Source organism: Falco peregrinus, chromosome Z (assembly GCF_023634155.1).
Source record: "Falco peregrinus isolate bFalPer1 chromosome Z, bFalPer1.pri, whole genome shotgun sequence".
NCBI classification, from domain to species: Eukaryota; Metazoa; Chordata; class Aves; order Falconiformes; family Falconidae; genus Falco; species Falco peregrinus.
This window is the reverse complement of record NC_073739.1, coordinates 40,396,802-40,416,168: the sequence shown is the minus strand read 5'-3', so window position 1 is coordinate 40,416,168 and position 19,367 is coordinate 40,396,802. Positions and strand designations below refer to the sequence as shown.

The window sequence follows — 19,367 nt, the reverse complement described above, 5'->3', positions numbered from 1 at the left end:
AGCAAGGACTTCTTGTATAAACAAGCCTGAGTAAGAGGGAGAAGGAAGAAGACGACTGTAAATAAAGCAAGCCATATATAAATACAGACCACCCACCAAAATCTGCCATGGTTATCTGATTCTGAATGCTGTGATTGATGTATCACCTGATTTTTATTTTACCTGGTGAAGCCAGGCAAAGCAAGTAATAGATGTTCCTTTCTAAGAACAAAGCATGTTATTTTAGTGGTTCCTAACTTATATACATATCAGTTATATATATTGCTTTAGCATCAATAAATCTTCATTACAGGTCTCCAGCTGCCCTTTTTTTGCATGCCTTTCCATCTCTTATATACATATAAGGCGTTACTACATGCAAGCAAAGACAAATTACAGAGGCGTGTGAGAAAAGATTGAGCAATTCAAACATTAATTTCTGGACACTAAAATGTTCCTACACATAGATTCCATATTAATCACTGCCTTAAAAAGGACTTTGATCATGATGAATTATTCTGAATAATATTAACATGTTCATACATGAGTATGTTGAAATCTCACTAGAAACTTTTTGTTTGTCGTTTTGCTATGCAGATTTCATTTTCTGAACTTTCAGTGACTCAGTGTACAGTATGGCAGCAGGCAAAAAGAAGTCTTTAGGAAAGGTATAGTTAACTTCTACTCTGATTACAGTAACAATTCTAGCTGTTATATGTCTCCACATATGTTCCAAAGGCACCCTGTCATGGTCTGATGTGAAGAGTGAGAACAGAGAAAGGCGGAGCAAGATTTGATCAGATAAGAAAGAATTAATTTTGGTGGCTCCCCCTCAACAGCTTAGCCATGAGATTATGACAAAATGGCCCACCTCTGGTGAGTACTTTTTATGAGATTCATTTAGTCTGAGGGCAACTTCTGTAAAGACAGGTATGACAAAACCCGACAAAAGAATCCTTCTCTGATTCCTAGTGAAGATCTCCAGTATCCTGTTAGCTGTTTAAGGTACATGTTGAACGTCTGAAATTGGGCCACAGATTTAGGATACATGAATAACTTCCAACAGAAGAAATGTTACACTCCTTCACACACATATCGACACAGGTCTTTGCCATAAAATAAAACAATTCACTGTCACATCACTTGTCAGAAGAGACATCTAGTTTTTGGCAAATCAGCATTGCTAAATACTGCTAATCATTCAGGACTAAGGATCTAGTTTTAGTTGCCACAGACATTTGCTGAACAATGCAGAAAGCCAATGAAGCTTTTACTTTCTCTATTATTCACTACCGAATTGCCTAATAAGAAGGCAATAGTAAAGAAATTATTAATGCTTATTGGTAATGTAACTGCAATTGCAAACAGTTTACCATTTTACAGCTTAATGCAAGCACACTCAAATCTCTGAAAACAGCAGTAACTGCCACATGTATTAAGAAAAAGCACAGCCCTTGCTTCCTCTGGATAGCCAAGGGCTCTCTGGATAGCCAAGGGCTCAAGGAGAATGAAAAATGATTGGAGAACCAGACTACAGCAGGAAAAAAATGACTACTGAAAAAGTACAGTTTGCCTGCTCTGCACCAAGGTCAGACAGTGCCATAAATTGCTTGTGTCAGGAGAGAAGCTCCCAAAGCTTTCTCCAAAGAGCCCCTGCTTTTAGAAGAAAGTTTTCTCCAGCATCCTTAATATTTCATATTCCTGAAGGTGTATTGGTGTTATTATCACAAACAAATATAAGAAGACAAAGAGAGAAAAGGAGAGCCAGTGACACAGGGTTCAGCACATAAAATTCACATTTTCTTTCAAAGCAGTTGGAATTCTTGGAAGTCTTCTCCAAGTTTGCTAAAATGACATTGGGAGTAAGGCAGTACAAACCACTGCAGTAATAGTTAGTATGGAAAATGCGTATTTGCTGCTGTCACTGCACTTTTTTTATAGTTTTTAAGGGCAGCAAATGAGACAAATACAAATGAAAGAATTAAATTCCTACTGAGTAATGTTACAGTACACACTATGGTACTGTCTACTCCTCTCAACTTAAGAATGCGTATCTTTCTGGAGACTTGTTTCTTCTTAGTTGCATACATCTTGGTTTTTTGCACTCAACGCAGCTGTGATGGGACGGCGTATTCTTTCACCTGCTAACAGGATGCAAGAGACTCATTTCCATGAGAAATGGGAGGAGCAGAATCCAGGACAGACAGCAGTTGTTATTACCCAGATCTATGGTAAACAGCGGCCACATACTGGTTCAGTGAACTGCAGCAGCATTAAACACAGACTTTAACACTACCACTAACTGGTATCATCACTGGCCTTCCATGATAGGACCATGCGAAAGAGCTAACAAAACAGCGTGTAAACTTACTTGGAGTGAAAATGCTCGTAAAGCAGGAATAGGGATTAAGGCAGCCATAAAGAAAGCAGTAACATTGCTGATAGATGTAAGGGCTACACTTGCCCCTGTTCGCTTCAAACATTCACCTGTTCTGTCCTGCAAAACAAGTGACTCATCTTAGAAGTCAAGCAAATAAAGTGATGTCCTGCAAACAAAGGAGTCATCCTACAGATACAACACGGTAACAGTGAAAAATTATTACAGTGAAACTCTGAATACAAGTGTGCATTTGAGAGTACGTGAGAATAAGCAATATACTAAGTAAACTGTTCAGGAGAAAAGCAGACGACACATGAAGTGCTCAAGTTTTTTGAGGGCTGAAAACATTATCAAAGCTGATTCTACCTTCAGAACACAAAACTAAATCAGTACTGACATTTTATCAAATACATCCATAATTAAGTACAATGTATTTTCTACCAGTGCAGTCACTTGGTGTTCTCATTTTTCAGACAAAAAAAGCATGTATTAACAGCGCAGGGGCATAACATAGCTACACATCTTGAAGACGTATGTAAGAAAACAAAAACCAACCTAAACCCCAGGGACCACACACAAGAAGTGCAGAGAAAAACCATGATAAACACATGACCCTTTCCCAACCCAACAAGCTATTTTGAAGCATATGGAGGTTATAGTAGAGTGAGGTTGTGGTGGCTGCATGCCAGACCAGCTGGAAAGAGCACATGGAAGACATTGCCTGTACAAAATAGAATGGGCAAATATACATTGCTTTTAAACAGTTTGTACTTCGGATATGAAACTTTGGACTGAGGGTAAAAAGGTCAATAAAAGGAAAGGATCATAAAAGTGACGACACCTTAGATTTCATAACATTAATACATTATGTACGCTTTGAAATGTCATGGTCAATTATAAACATCAGAAAAGAAAAACAGAAAAATATACAAAATAAATTTAAGACCATAGCAAATAAGTGAAGGTAACAGTTGATAGAGATAAAAATAAATGTTTCCTTTCTAAGCTGTCCTCCTTCTCTTTCTTTTCACCTTAACATTTTTGGTTTCTTCCATTAAAATAATTCTATCACTTAATTGTCTGACTTATATTGCAGTTTGTTCCTAAATTTAGATCAACTTTCGCAGAAATTTTGGGCAGAATTTAGATTATGTAAATTAGCCTTTATATGATAGCTATAAATCAAAATTTCAAGACAAAATAAATCTAAGAAACTATTAAAAAAAAAAAGCCTAACAGACTGTGAACATTCCAAAACATTCTAGGATCACATGTATTGCCCATTGTTTCCAATTTTGACAGAAATACGAATTTCCAGACCCTAGGAAAGCCTACTGAGGAAAAAAGTGGGGTTTTAAAATCATTATTAATTAATTCTGGATACAGTTATCTTTTACTATATGGAGCTTTTTTTTTTTTTTTTTTTTTTTTAAATCTTCCCAAAATCCCCATTTTGTCATTACCTCAAATGGAATTCTCTTATTCTGCCCTGTTTCGCTAAATGCATGTGCCAGAAGGAAAACATCATCTACACCAACTCCAAGAGCAAGAAAAGGCAAAACCTTGGGGGAGAAACAAAACAAACAAAAACCAGTAAGTTTTTTTTAATGATCTTCCATGCAGCTAGCCATTAAATGGCTAATTAAAGCACCTTTTACATTACACTGTACACAAATCCAAGGGTAAAATGAAAATCAAAAGGATGCAATACAGCTGTTAACTTTTATTCTGGAATACTGCTGAGAAGCTTGCAGTGTACCATTTACAGGTACAAAATCTCATCAAAAGTAATTCAAGTTTTGGGTTGACAAAGAATATCTGATATTAATTCAAGTTATATTCAAAACATTTTCAGAATTTGAACATCCTGATATACTCAGACGTAAAGATAAAACTTGCAGCTTCTTATGTATAACTAGATACTTTCACTCATATTGGGACACATAAAAATCAAGTAACGCAGAATGCAGGAACTATACAAACTACACAACACCTGCCTTTTTTAATATCAATTGGTAGCATGATCACTTAATTTCTTACAGCATATAGCTATGAAATAGGAGAAAGGCACAAGTAAAAATCTAGAGCCAAAATACTTCTGCAGCTTTTTCCCCCTTAAGTTTCAGTTGTGTTCATTTACCAACAGAGTACTTGTAATTTAATAGCAGACTTGTGCCTCCTAAATACCTGAGTTGTGGCAGCATTAAAGGAAATTCCAATCAATGAGCACAGGCCCAATCCTGCAGCCACTGAGAGTGCAACCAACAAGACTCCTGCCAGCCCCACGGCACCCTGAGACTTGGCACAGTCCCACCGCAGCATTGTTAAACAGGCGTAGGCAAGCTGAAGCAAGGGGGGGAGGGGAAGGAGTTGGAGGGGAAAAAAGCAAAATATTAGAATGGATTATTCTTTAACAGCTCTCTCTCCCCACCCAAAATACACATCCTTACAAATATTTTTAAATAGAATAGACACATCACAGATGTTACACTGAGGAACAGGTGACCAGTCTGAAGCAAAAGTCTACAAAATGTAGTTTTTATTTTAAGTATGCCTAAAATGTTCTGGACTACTGACAGGTAACAAAGCAGATACTTAAGCCCTGCTCTACTACCAGAGAAAATGAAATAGATTCATTTTATTACCATTAACAAGTAGCCACTTGCTACTCTGATAACACTGACATCAGAAAATGACTTCAGGATGTCATCCAGAGTGGTTGTAGTAAAGGAGAGCACTTTCTGAGTAGAGTTTTGTGCAACACTTTGATGAACAACCTATGAAAAGAAAAATAAAACTTGGTGTAACTAAAGAAAAAAAACATTACTATCTTCTACAGCACATATCTGAAATCAACTACTTTTGTGTTCATGTTCCTGCAAAAGCCCACACCCTACACAGAGATGATGCTGACACTACACAAATGTGTTTTGTAATTATTTCTTGCAAGCTACTGATTATCAGACAAGAATATGCATCCTTCAGGAACAGCTACTGCATTCCCAGGCCATTCTAAACATCTAACTTGAAACCTCTTCTCATAACTTCATCATGGCTATGCTGCAGCACGTATTCTGCCTCTAACCCAAGGCCAGGGATCTCTTTGGAGCGTTCCTCTTTCCTCTGCTTGACCATTCCCAGAGGTCAGAAGCAGTGCAGCAGCAGTCAGCACTTGGGACATGGAGACCAGGCACAGTCACATAGCCTCCCCATCCTGGCTGCCACTGGGAGAGCAGCCCATGGCTTCTAATGCTTTCCAAACACCTTTCGAATAACCACACTAATCAAAAGCTTTTAAATTCCAGCTAGGTCTTTGGTTCGTTCTCAGTCCCAGAGAGCAAGGAGCAAAGCCTTCATGGCTTCTTGTATGTGACTAAGCAAGCAGTTTCTTAATTGGAGTGGGAGGAAATCAGCTTAAAAACTGGGAGGCAATGATTCAGCTCTGGTTTAAGCATCTTCCTTGAAAAAATATTGTAAAAAGCTGTGACAGAAAGCAGTGGATCTTAACAGGACTTTATAGTATGGTATCTACATTATTTTCAGTTTTACCTCAACATACATCCTCTGCCAGGCTTCTAGAATTGCTGCCGCCTTATCCTCATTCCAGTTGATATGTGAAACATATTCATACCCCTTGAAGTGCTCATACATTTGCTTAGGAGTCATTAACTGAAACATGGTCTGCAAAGCCTGGGCACTGTGGTATGGAAAGAAGAGAGAGGAGGAAGAGGCATAAAATGAGTATTTTCAAGAAATTATCTTCACGGCATCAAGTCCCAAACAAGACCCTAAGAAGAGCTTGCATGGGTTCTTTATTTTATAGGGCACATGTTTGTATTAAAATTTAACAGAGTACAATTACTCCACCGTGTATTTAGTGCAGCTGTACTGATCTATGCAGTACTGAGGCTAAATCTGGTTTCACTGAAACTAATGAGAGTTTTGCCATTATTTTCAATAGGATCAGTTTCAGGAGCAAAGAATGTAACCTACAAATCAGTTATAAAGATCATGATTGATAGACAGGTTGCTGTGAGGATGCCATAGAAATGGTTATTCCTACAAGATCTTGCAAATGCTGTTGGCAATTTGTTATTTGAAGACATTGGTCTTTTTCACCTCTCGGAAAGAAATGCCAGATTAATGTCCTGATGCCTGACAAGCTGTGAGGAGTACACATTGGCAATAACTATCCATCCTGAGTTTCCACAGTATGCAACTGTATCCAACAATTTTAGAAGCTTAAGGAACTATGTTATCTTTCACTAAAAAGATATGCTTTGGCTGCTTGTTGAAAGACTTATTAGTGTTAAGTGTGAATGCAGAAAAGGTCAAAATTCATATTAAAAGCCTGAAACCAAGGTGTTTGTTTCTCAAAACAGTATTCAAGATATAGGGACATAAAAATAGACTTTTGTCTACATTGAGCCTGAACAAAAAGTTCAGTGGAGATTTTGGAATTCTGAGAGAAGTCAAATGAGTGTGCACATTATCCAAGTTATTTTTTCCCCTTTTTCCTTTGATCATATTTCGAAACATGATCAAAGGTGTTCAGTGCTTTTCAATACTTTACACACACATTCTAAACAACAAAGTTGCCAGGAAAAAGCTTTCTTTCTGAACAATGTACACTATCATTCTGAGATCAGAAGCAAGAAGCGATGACGCCTCCTTAGATTTAAACTATCTAATCACTCCTTTAAATTGTGTTGTCTTGAGGCATGTCCTCCTAAACTGGGACTCATTAAGACACATGAAAGGCAGTAATTTTGCATGATCCTCCCACTATGCCCCAAAACCCAAATTCTAACAATGAAAAACTTTAAAATTTTCTTTAAGCATTTGTTTACCTGACAAGTTTACCAGAACTGTTCTTGACTGTACCACCAATAATTAACTCCTCCTGCCAATGCATGTATTTTCTTGACAGTCCATAGCATCCACCACTCAAAAAGAAGGCCACATCAAGAGGCTAGAAGAAGTTATAAAGAAGGAATTAATCAGTTTCATAACCTTAGACAAACTCATACCCTAAGTCAACGCCCAGCGTACTGCAATAATGGATATTAAAGACAATCTAGGAGGTCTACAAAGAGAAACGTGTTCAACAAATCAAGTTGAATAAATCAGCCAGATACTTGTTGGCCAGATGGCAATTTCTCCAAAGCCTGATGTAATTGATAAAGGGACACATAAAATTGGGGCCCACGCCTTCAAATTCTTCACAAAACCCAACAAAACTGGCTCTGCACGAAGGAAAGCTTTGCTGCGTAAGTATATAGCAGCAGCTGTATTCCAGCAGTGGCTATGTCTGACACATCAGGTTTGCTGAAATGCCACATCACCGCATTGCCATACCCAGCCAGTAGCTGACAACTGCACTCTAACCATAAATACGCAGGATTAAGCACTGCATCACAGAATGAGGGAAAGTTGATGACTGTGGGCTAACAGCATATAACAGGAACAGAAAAATGACATTATTCAAGAATACAAACTATATATTGCTTGGTAGAAAATGGTACCTTCCTCACCCCTCTGTGACCTCCCCCCCGCCACCTTGGCCTCCCTTTGAAAAGATATGCACAAGGACAAGCAAACTTACTTTGGTGGAATTTTTATTGGGAGCTGTGATTGGGCAATCAGGATCAGCAGGATTCAGGCAAGGTCGATCCATATAACCATGACCAACCTCTGCTTTATTCAGCATTTCTTCCCAGCTCTCCACTTGGTAGTTTATTTTCTTTAACTCTTCCAGGAATTCTAAGGGGTCAAAGTTGATCCACTGCAAAGGAGGCTTTCCTCTGCAAGAGAAACCAGGAGAAAATAACACACACAAAAAAGACAAAAGAAGCACTGAAACAAACATAATTTTCAAATTCATACTTGCACAAATAATTGAGTTATTAACTCTGTTACAAGTTAAAACCTTTTCTGGTAAGGTTGTTTCATAGAATGTAAGGCATGTTTTAATTAGATTTGTTTATGTACTTTTCTTGCAGCCCAGTTGTGATTTTATCAAAAATACTCAGTTCTTACAAAGTTATTGTATAAAATGGAATATTCACAAGTTAAAAATACTTCCATTTACAAGCAAAGCAAAACAAATCATCCAGCACCTAAATAACAAAAAAGCAGCCAACTGCTGCTTCAAAGAATTAGGGGGGGAGGGGAGAGGGAAAGAAGAGAGGGGGCTGAGGAAAGAAAGCTTTTCTCATAGTATCAGATTACTTCTTGCTAGTCTAATAATCATCTTGCAAATGTAATCAATCAATATAACTGATCTTTGTTTATCTATAACAATACTGGGCTCCTTCAAATGCCCTGGCAGCTTGACTATCAACCATCAAGCTTTCCAGCTACCATGGCTGTCACCAGTATCACTGTCACATCTCCCACCCCCCACTTCTGAATTTGTGATGTTGACAGACTAGAAAGGCTTTTGGCTGCCTTATTCTGTGGTTCAAACCACACTGTATCTGCTTAACCAGGCTTAAGCCATTATTCCAAATCTCCCAACCAGAAAACACAAACCCCCTTATTTCCTCATCTAAAACTGTACACTAAAGGTTAGGAGATGGCCATTGCAAATTGCGTTTACAGAGACATGCAAACCAGGACAGAAACAATAACTCAAATGCTAACTCTTGCATAATTAACAGAAAATGCCTTCACGAAGATTAACAATTAACTCTTTAAAGGATTCAGAGCATATAATATCACAGTTGTAAACTGCGAGAAACCACCCATAAAAGAGGCTATATGGTTTCTTTAATGATCTCATAAGCAAAGGATTTGTTCTTTATTCCTTAGGAAGACTTGACATTTAACCCAATACATCTTCTTACGTATAAAATGCTCAGCCAATCGATAGTTTTGTATTTTTTTAGGGGGGAGAAGGGGAACAAACAAACAAAAAAAACCCCACCAGAAACAAGCCTATTTCAGGGTGGGAGGCATAAAATTCTTAAAGCTTGAATTCAGAATTTACATTCTGTTTTGCATGCTAGCAGAACAGGAAAAATAACATAGGATTTAAATTAATGCCTACAAATCATCTCTTAGAAACAGGAAAATCGTTGTTCAATGAAAAAAAATTCCATGCATATTTTCTGTAGAGACCCTATACTTTTCTCTTTTATTCTTCTGTTAAACCAGAATCTAAATAAACAATGGGAATGCAACTGAAAAATCATAGAGTTAATACAATTAAAATCAGTCAGACCAAAAAGTTACAAAAAACCCATGCTTACAATAGATAGGCAGTTCCTGACTGTAGCTTTGCTCCCTCCCAGAAGCAGTCCAATGGAGTGATAATTAAGCAAGGATAAAGGTATTCTATGATCTATGAAAATGAGAAAGGAGAAAAACTCAGTTAAACTAGAATGTAGTCAAAAGCAGCACAGGCTGAATCATGAGAACACACAAATCTTATTTTAACTTAACTAAATGCCTGCTACGCATACCTGGTCCATATAACCTGCCTCTGTGATGAGTTCTCCTGATTTATAACACAAATGTTCCAATTTCCACTGTCTGTAAGAAATGTAAAAAACAAATGTTTTTTTTCTTTTGCACAACTACTGCAAAGTTATTTTAAAAATTTAACAGACATTTAAAATTGCAACTCATAAACATATTGGCCTCAATCAGCAAATCATCAAGAAAGGCAAATGTTATTCAGCATAGTAATAATACATCTCACAAAAAAAAAAAAAGCAAAAGCCTTTCTTTTTGTAGTTACAGACTAGACATTTGTTTCAGTTATTCTCACATTCTCTGTAAAACTCATTAAAAGTAATGGAGCTGCTTTTGGATGTACAGGCTAGTCAACACACTTTAAAGGGGCAGAAAGCCATCTTTGTATAAATGAGACTGCTTGTGACTTAAGATAACATTCAGTGACACACGTGAGAGAGAACCCAGATCCAGCTCAGATGACTAGAACATTCCCAGCTGGCCCACATACGTGGGAGAGAAGAAACCATTAAGATTTCTGCCTGCCTTTTTCACCTGTCTTACAACTTCCACTGCCATGCCTTCTAATGCCTAGACAAAGCAGGAGCCAAGTAAAAGGATAACTAGAGCCTTGGCATTAGTAGACTGAGACATCAGTTGGATGTGGTGAAAGATGGGGTTTCATGCCTTGCAGGCAGCATCCCTAGGCACATCACCATGTAAGCAGTAACACTGAAGGAACCACTTTTCAGGAAGATATCTCATTAGCCTAAAGCTGGTACTTCCTGAGGTGCACATTTATTGTTTTTTTGTTGGACAACATACAACTCCCAGCCTTCAGTATGTGCACACAGACACTGTGAGGGCCAACTCTGTTAACATCTGTTATTAAACACCTGTTATTCCACTCACTGCCATTTCTCACACACCTGCATTTCTCCCTTATATCCGAACTATTGGAAGGATAGCAACCCGTGCCGCTGTTCAGTGATTATGTACCTCATGGTGGTGTCAGCGACTGAACTCAACTCTAATGTGGAAGGAGTTTCAATGTTAGGAATCCCATTCATAAGACCCTATGTCCAAGAGCACAGACTAACTCCTCTTAACCAAGAGACATGCTGGACACTGCAGCACTGCTCATAGGTATAACTCAGAATCAATTCCAACACCACTGATCCCATCTTATTTGCTAAAAGCCAACTTGTCACTGCTATCATGCCACAACATCCACTACCAGAAACCAGTGACATTCAAATCAAAACACAGTCATAAGGGAAAGGCTCTGCAGTGCTAACCATTTAAAAATACATGGAGGAAAGCATGTGCCCCCTTCTTAGCTCTCACAGATGATGAAGCAAACTTTTGCTTTTCCCCTTACCTGTTGTACATATAGACATGTACTCTGCTGGCCTGAAGCGCAGAGTCAAGGTGCTGTCGGAGTGCCTCTGTTGTTAGTACATTAGCACCATCTTCCTGTGGAGTCTGGATCATGAGCTGGGGGTTAAACATGGCCTCTTCTCCAATCTTCTGCCGTGTGTAATTTAACTCCTGACTCACTCGTCCACCAACTGATGGATAAACATCAACAGCTTCGTATTAGGCAGTAACTGCTTATTCTGGATTCACTTGATGAGCATTCTCCAGTCAGAAAAACTTGACCACCTGCATGGACTATTCTGTCTCAAACTGATCACAGTGTAACTCTAAAACTAGTAACAGCTGCATTGTAACACTGCAACAAAACCCATATTCCTCATTCAAATACCATTGCCTCTGCTGCACTAAAACACTGATACATAAACTGGAACCTCAAACACTTTTTTCTACATTATAACCAATACCCCCTATGTAAAAATTAAAAAAAGAAAAGCCTTTTCCTTGCAGACCAGACCAAATCCTATGTTACAATTTCTTACACTTGTATAAACAGTCTGCTGCAATAGCACATTTCAAGATAAATGGCTTAATTTACACTCTTCTAAATAATTGGCAAAGGCAGAAGAAGAATGTTTCTCTTCAGTTAAAAAAAGGGACAACGGAAAGACTAATGAGCATGAGTACTTCTTTCAGCCTTAAAGAAAAAAGAAAAATACCAAATTTGTATAAAGATACACAGTTTTGAGCACAACAGAAAGGACTGTCTACAGCTAATTTACCCCAGTGGTCTGGTACCTGTATAGCACGCTGCGACACACGAGATCACTCATGCTCAGCATCTGTCTTTAAACCCACATGAGCAGAACCGTGTGCTCCATATTAAAACATGGGCGGGGGGAGAAAAGGAAAAAAGGCCAAGGGAGACTGCAGAGTCGATGGGCTCTAGAGGGAGCTATATTCAATTTGCCTTGCCAGAAAATATTACATAAAAGTGGAAAATTATCTTCCCTCTTACAAAAAAAGCATTCAGCTAGAGTTCATACACTTTCTATAACCTCCCCTGTAGTCTCTCTAGCAAATGCATATGGGAGGCAGGGTCAATTAATTCAGCCCATTAGCTGAATCAAGACTACATCCAGATGAGGCAGAGAAGAATACCACCAACATGTTGTTTCCATCTCTTACAATTTATTACCTTTATTGCTCTGCTAAGTCCAAGCTACAGACCCGTCTGATTTGTTACATTTTTTTCAGTCCTAGTCAGCTTGGCACTGGTGATCTGAATTACTGCCAAAGTTTAGTTCTGTAACAGTGTGAACAGAAATTAGGCATGTACATCTATCTCTCCCTAGGCCATTCAACAGAAGACTGGTCTGTAACCAGTTGGCAGTGTGGGAGATAATGTTCCCAAGCCTGAACAGGGACACACTTTTTCAATCACTTGGGCCCTCAACCCACCCGTAACTACCCTGGGGCTCAAAGGACCACCAGGCAAGAAGCTGGGACCCTGCATTGATAAAGCTGTCAGAACGAGACCCTCAACAATTAAACCACAGTCATTCTGGCACAGAGCATTGCTTTCTCATTTAAGAATTCTTTGAAGAAAGAAATGTTTCCACAACACACTCTATTTTTTTAGCCTGTCACATGTGGCATTACATCCTTCATACCAAGTAGCAGTGACCCACTCACAGTAAGAAAAAAATAAAAATCAAAGTGCAACTTTCTTACCTAGTCCCTTTATAACTCTGAACATCCCTCTTACTACTGTGAGAGAACATACAATCCTTGAGACTGCCTATGTGTTGTAACAAAAAGCTATTGTTAATTTTTATCAAGAATTAAATCCTAGAAATTTCACTTATCAGGCTCACGTTCATGCTCACTGACTTTCTCCATCAACCAGTAGTCTATGGTATGCTAATAAATTTTGCTTCATCTTACTGGAATATGAGGTGGGGGTAAGGGTGCAGAGTTATCTAATCTGTATGTCCTGGAACCAGAGCTTTCTTTTGCAGCCCTTTACACTACAAGTGCTTCCAAAGACAAAATGTCCTCTCCCTCTTTTGTGTCTCAGCGCCAGCCGAGACAATAAAGCCCCAATTTTATGAGGACTGTGGAGCCTACCATAAACTTCTGCTCCTGGTACTATATTCTATCCCATTCCACCACCACCACCCCCCCCTTTCCTTTTTAATTTAGTCAGGACTTGAACCAACAAATCATACTTCATTCAAGACAAAGGGCAGCATTCCTATCTCTGCTGAAAGTGACCAACTGTTTACTATCAACAGAAATGATTGCTTCCTAATCAAGGTCCTGTCAAACCACATTAACTTCACTGAACAAGGCAGATTTAGCTAATCAAAATTGCATCACACAAGTCAGTCATCAGAACAGAAGGTAGTTTCTTCCTTTTTAACATTCAGAACAGGAATAGCAAAACCACCCAAGAAGGCAGGCGCACACTCCAGAACCCAGCAGCAGATCTGCTCTACATTCTTCTTAAGGCATTACACCATTTAATTATTTCTTTGGTGGGTCCATTATGTACATTTATTCAGCTAAATAGTGTAAAGATAGCTCCACAGGCAAATGTAGATAGGTAAAATAAATTATAAATGTAGATTGCAGAGGAAAATTCTGACTGTGAAAGTCAGATCATGTGAAAACATATGAACAGATGAGAAGCAAATGGACAGATGTATCAGCAGCCTTTCAACATATCAGAAGTACTAAAAAGCAAAAGGGCGGGTGAAAAAAACCTGAAGTTCCTACCAGTTATATTTTCATTTATTTTAATTGAAAGTTTGCAAATATCACTGGAGGCTGCCATACACCAGAGATCTTAAACCCCCAAAATCAGCACAATCATTTGCATATGCACTTTGTAAGAATCAAAGTCTCTTGTTGCCCGCGCCTGCCACTCCCCACCCTCTCCACAGCTGATGCAAAAACCTAGGAGAGAAACCACTAAAAATGTCACTGCGATGTACCTGAAGCCTCTGGCCTCATTGTGCTGAAGATACACAGTACTATGCTCAACACTCACATGCTCTGCAGAAAGTCATTCTTACACTTGCAAGAAAAAAACCAAACAATACAAGCATCATAGTCATCACAGGATTCCCACCCTATAGGACAAATGATGTAATGGAAAAAGCGATCAATGAACAAAATGCTGGTGTTCTGTGTTTTTCCTTTATGGAATCTGCTTTCTTGTATTTTGTGACAGCATTTTACAATCAAAATGCTACAGACTTGAATTGTATGTGTGGCATACAGTACCAATACCTGTCATTTTACTCTGTATCAAAGAGGACTGTTTCACTTTCACATTCTGGTGACAAAATCCACACATCACTCTCCTCCTTCAATATATCAAAAGCCACTTGATGGCATTCCAGTCCTTTATTACATGATTCTTTATGATCTATGCCTAGATGGCCAGGTTGGTGGCACAAGCCGCCACAAGCCAAAATGCTGATTTAAGTAACAGACCCGTACACTGTCTCATGGCCAGTGGTAATGCAATGCAGCAGTTTGTACCCTATCCTTCCAGCAGCATCACCAGATTCTGGGTGTCTGCCTACTAGAAATGAGGTACTATGTCATCTGTACATTTAGCTAACTTTAAAAAGTTTTAAAAATCACAAGAAAGTAATAACACCAGTGTCCGGGCACCATTTCTCAATATATTAGTTTCTAAGTCTCAAGAACATCTTTGAATGCCAGTGTCCAATATGAGACAGTTTTACTGACAGCATCTTTGTTGTTAAAAAACTATTTTTTCCAAAGAAAAGTGTCTTTCCCTTCCCCCGCTCCCCGATATCCACACGCTTTCCCTTTTAGCTCTTTGCCAGAACACATGAGATCTGCCTTGAGTAAGTCAGCATGCCATACCACAAAACACAATGCTGCTCTTCCTGAACTTCCCCACCAACTTGAACAGAAGCTGGACAAGGTACTAAATTCTTTGCCCTTCTGAAGGGCCTGAAGAGAGCAGTAATTGTCAGTATGGACGCTGGGTTGCTAAGAACTCTGTAAGGACCACCGTGTCTCCCTCTCCCAAGAGCAATGAACAGCTGTCAGATGGTAACAAGTTTTTAGTGATCCTTAACTTGAGGCAGATCTGAACCCATGACCTATAGGTGAAAGGCTCTAGATCCCATTACCAGGCACTGGGGTCACAGTCCCAGTGTTTCAGTCATCACACACTAAAATGATTCCGTGCATCTTGAGTGAGAAGCACCCAGAAAAAAAAACCTGCTTGCCTTTAGTGTACATTTGCACAATACTGATGCACCCCCCAATGACATAAAAGCATAATCATATTTGTTTTCATTGCATAATTTCTGACAGATTTCCTTCTACTGACTTACCTAACAATTTCAAAGTTACTGGGTCATTCAGCTCATACGCTCATTTCCACTGCTAATGTCAGTGTCATACCTACACCTTTCTAACCATTAGCATTCAAAATTCACATGACGTTACATTAATTCACTTATAAAGAACTCTGGAATCCACCACTGGGAACTGCAGTCCCTTCCACACTGAGTAGTCTCAGGAATAAGTTAGACCTCTGCTACTAAGAGATCGATCCTAAATCAAACAATGAGTAATAGCCAAAAATCACTGCTTGCTAATTTACTGTCCAGTGGAGCAAATGCATGAAATATTTCTTTCTCAGAATATCTTACAATGTTCCATTTCAGCTTACTGGAATTGCACCACATAGCCTGGGGTTTTGTTATTTTTTTCAGACATGAACACTGTTTCTATTAACCATTCAGCAGTTACCTTGTGCATAACTGTGCAACAAGTAGCTTAATAGAGAGCAAGCTCTTTATTAAAAAACAAAACAAAACATTCCTGAGAGGCAAACACTTGGGATGAAAATGTTTGCCTACCAATGGGAAGGACATATTTTGAGAAACAAAAGCCAGGATTTCCAGAAATACCTACTGGTTTTGGAGCCTAAGTTCTTCTGTGACAAGCTTAGAGTTGCGTGAATGGAGCAAAATTCACTGCAGAACCTCCCTTCGGAAGACTATGGGCTTTAAGGTGTTTCCACATGAGCACTTGTGGGGGAGAAGACATGCTTCTGCTTTGTTTGAGCACCAGCACCTTTTTAATTTTTCCAGGACTTTAAATGCGTAGCGTTAAAGCAATCCAGGCCAACCTTTTGACAGTGATAACTCAAAGCAATAAATTTGTACATCTAATAGTCATGGACACCTCACACAATTTTTCACTTCATCCCTCCAGAAGATGCTGACCCTTTTTGATAAATCATGTGTGTAGATTAGTACTCTTTGCAATGTTTACATTATAGCCTGAGCAACAGCCAATGCAGGCAACCTCTGCAATTTGCAATACCTGTTATCACCACAGCATGAACCAAAGAGAAACAGAAAATAAAAACCCTTTATGACTCAGTAACCACACAAAAATAAAGACTGAGAATAATATCCCAATGTGTTCACCTGAGACAACCTCAAAAAGCAGCGGTGTGCAGAGAAAGACAAGAACAGCCCATACATGCAAGGAGACCAGAAGGCCCCCACTACACAACGCATTCTACCGTGGATGAGTGCTGGGGAAAGCTGAAGGCACCTTGCCTTCTCACCCTTCAGCGCTCTCCCCCTTCCAGGATGGGAACCAGAAAGGGTCCTTGCTTTCATACCTCTCTCCCTGACATCCTAACACAGCCTATCTCCCTTAACTTTGCTGTTAAGGGATTCCTTCTACTCCATTTCGTCACATAATCTCTCCTTGTGCTGTTCCCGTATGCACCTCTATTACACACGTATACAGCTGTTACTCAAAAACTACTTTCAGCCCATTACATTGGTACAGATAAGCCAGCCAGCCACAGTTTTGCCTCCCTGTCCTGATTGCCTACCAAGGATTAGAAATGCTCACACCTGCCACACAGCAGAAGATGGTATCTGATGACACCTGCAACACTCTATTTTTACGGAGCACAGACCTCATGAGAACAAAACATAGCAGCCAACTACTACTCACACTGCATCAAAACCTCCTCTAAAGAAACTGAGATAAAGAGTTGAAGTTCTTGGCCAATAGGAAGATCACTCTGCTATTGCTGGGCACAGAACAATAATGGCCTTTTGATTTAAAGCTTCCTGTTGCTCTCTAGGGAGTTCCGTCTTCGTGTTCTCTTGGATGTTTGAGCTTGTCTGTGCTGCTCTTTGTCAGCAACAGAATATAGTTTTTCTGCACACAGACAGTATTAGTTAGCATCCTGACAGAAGACCAAGGAAAACAGCACCTTCCTCAGAATTATCATTCTCTAGGCCTGACTGCCAGAGTACAGGAGTAAACTGTTTGCTGGGGGGAAGTGCAAAACACTTACATTGAAATTTAAGTTTAGTCAGTACAAGAACTGGGACACGTTGTCATGTCTACTTCTTTTAAACTTTTAAAATGCTGTCTCCTTGTAGAGGCAGAACTGCTATTGGTTTACATGGTTATTGGCTACCTGCAATGATTTTTTTCTGCTCATTTATTTAACTATGCAAAATAAAGGCTTCATAGGGTGTGACTGAAATAGAGCTACAAGAAAAAAAATATCCTTTGAGAAATGATGAGCTTACAAGAGCTAGAACACAGTGGTAAGCAATCAGCATCTTAAAGAGATTACATGGTCATTCAATAGGCTGTGCAACAGCTCAATGAAAAATTATCATTTTTATCATGTAATTAGACATGATCTATTCCAGCACTGGACTACAGGCAGTCAGAAATTCCATGCTGTGTCTAGCTTTTCTCGAACAGCATTTATTCTGCTGAATACACATATCTGTGTCTGTACAGCTCACATTGAATAGCAATGGTTGTGTCTGGCTAGGTTAAGACAGCCTGCACCCTGCCATCTCCCTTTGCCCTACCATCTCCTTCCCATTGTCCAGCTGGACAATCTACATTTCTTCTTCTCCGCTATTATAATGTCCAACAAAAGGACACTGTCTATCTAGAATATCATCACATCCAATGTGAAGATTAACTGACTTCAAATCTAGAAAAACACGGTGACCATCTCAACCATTTCTGTCACACTGAGAATTAGGTAACACCAGGTTCTTTGGTTTTCCTTAAAAAATATATTTAAAAAAGCAAAGATAAAAGACTGTTGCCTACAAATGCAAAAAAGTTACAAAAAAAACCCAACACCAAAGCACTTCAAAAGGCTGCTTTTTATCTCCCAAGCCATCATATGATACCAGTTAAGTTACTCCTCACACATGCTGGGGATGGCTCCAGCATTGCTGTTACAAATTTCATTAATGCTGACATGATTATGAATAGCAAAAATAAAAACACACATCAAAGATGGCTTTTCATTCTGTCACAGTTTGACAAAGTTTAGAGCTGTGACAAGGACACAAAGCTGTCTGCATACTCAGGAAGACAGCCCAACAACAGCTGCCTCTACTTGTAGTGGGAAACCTTCCCTACAATTTTAGAAGCCAAAAACTTGTCTTTCTGAAAATCAAACAAAAGCTGTTTTTACATGTATGCATCTCTGTTGCCCATAGGCAGAAAAATATTATTTCTGACTGGGTAAAATAGACAGATTGCTAAAAAGTATTATATTTTTTGATGCATTTCTTGCTTGATACCCCTCTGGGTTGAGAAACTGGAAAAGTGTGGTAAAAAAACCCCAACAAACCAAAATGAACAAATTTAACAGTACAAACTGAAAAAAAAACATGCAAGCAGCTTTGAAATGTACCATAATATACTAAATTGGTACACACAATTCAAACTTTCCAATTAAATAAAAAAAGCAGTAGCGTCTTACTGAGCTGCGACACATGCCCTTGGTAACAGGATATGAGCTGTTCACCTCTGGGTCACTGGTTCTAATCCAGCCAGGAACAATAGTGACCACAAGTTGTTTACCATCTGACAGCTGTTTGCTAGCTAATGTGAAATGAGTTGGTGGTCTCAGTCCATTTCCTAGCAGGCAGGTGTCCATATTATAGAAAACCACCATCACAATTGGCATCCTTGTTGACCAACCCAACAAAGAGACCGAGGAATGAATGGGCATGGAAAGCAAACTATCCTTTCTTCCAAAGACACGGTTGCTTCAGGTCAGAGCTAAGTCACAGCTTTTGGTGGAGAAGCCCATCTATTG

The 19,367-nt window shown here is 39.1% G+C and overlaps 1 protein-coding gene across 4 annotated transcripts in view; it reads right to left on the bottom strand.

The window, feature by feature from the left end:
* Nucleotides 1-19,367, bottom strand: part of PTCH1 (patched 1) — a 74,552-nt gene that overhangs the window by 33,515 nt on the left and 21,670 nt on the right. For 3 of the 4 annotated variants that reach the window (XM_027791350.2, XM_005240689.4, XM_027791351.2), the window contains exons 3-12: nt 11,199-11,388; nt 9,826-9,895; nt 9,613-9,704; nt 7,965-8,163; nt 7,210-7,331; nt 5,909-6,056; nt 5,005-5,136; nt 4,547-4,702; nt 3,823-3,921; nt 2,351-2,476 (exon numbers count right to left, since the gene is read on the bottom strand). In XM_027791350.2, the coding sequence (XP_027647151.1) occupies nt 2,351-2,476; nt 3,823-3,921; nt 4,547-4,702; nt 5,005-5,136; nt 5,909-6,056; nt 7,210-7,331; nt 7,965-8,163; nt 9,613-9,704; nt 9,826-9,895; nt 11,199-11,388 (1,334 nt within the window). The remainder of the gene's footprint in view (nt 1-2,350; nt 2,477-3,822; nt 3,922-4,546; nt 4,703-5,004; nt 5,137-5,908; nt 6,057-7,209; nt 7,332-7,964; nt 8,164-9,612; nt 9,705-9,825; nt 9,896-11,198; nt 11,389-19,367) is intronic. The other variant, XM_027791353.2, reaches the window with a different exon arrangement.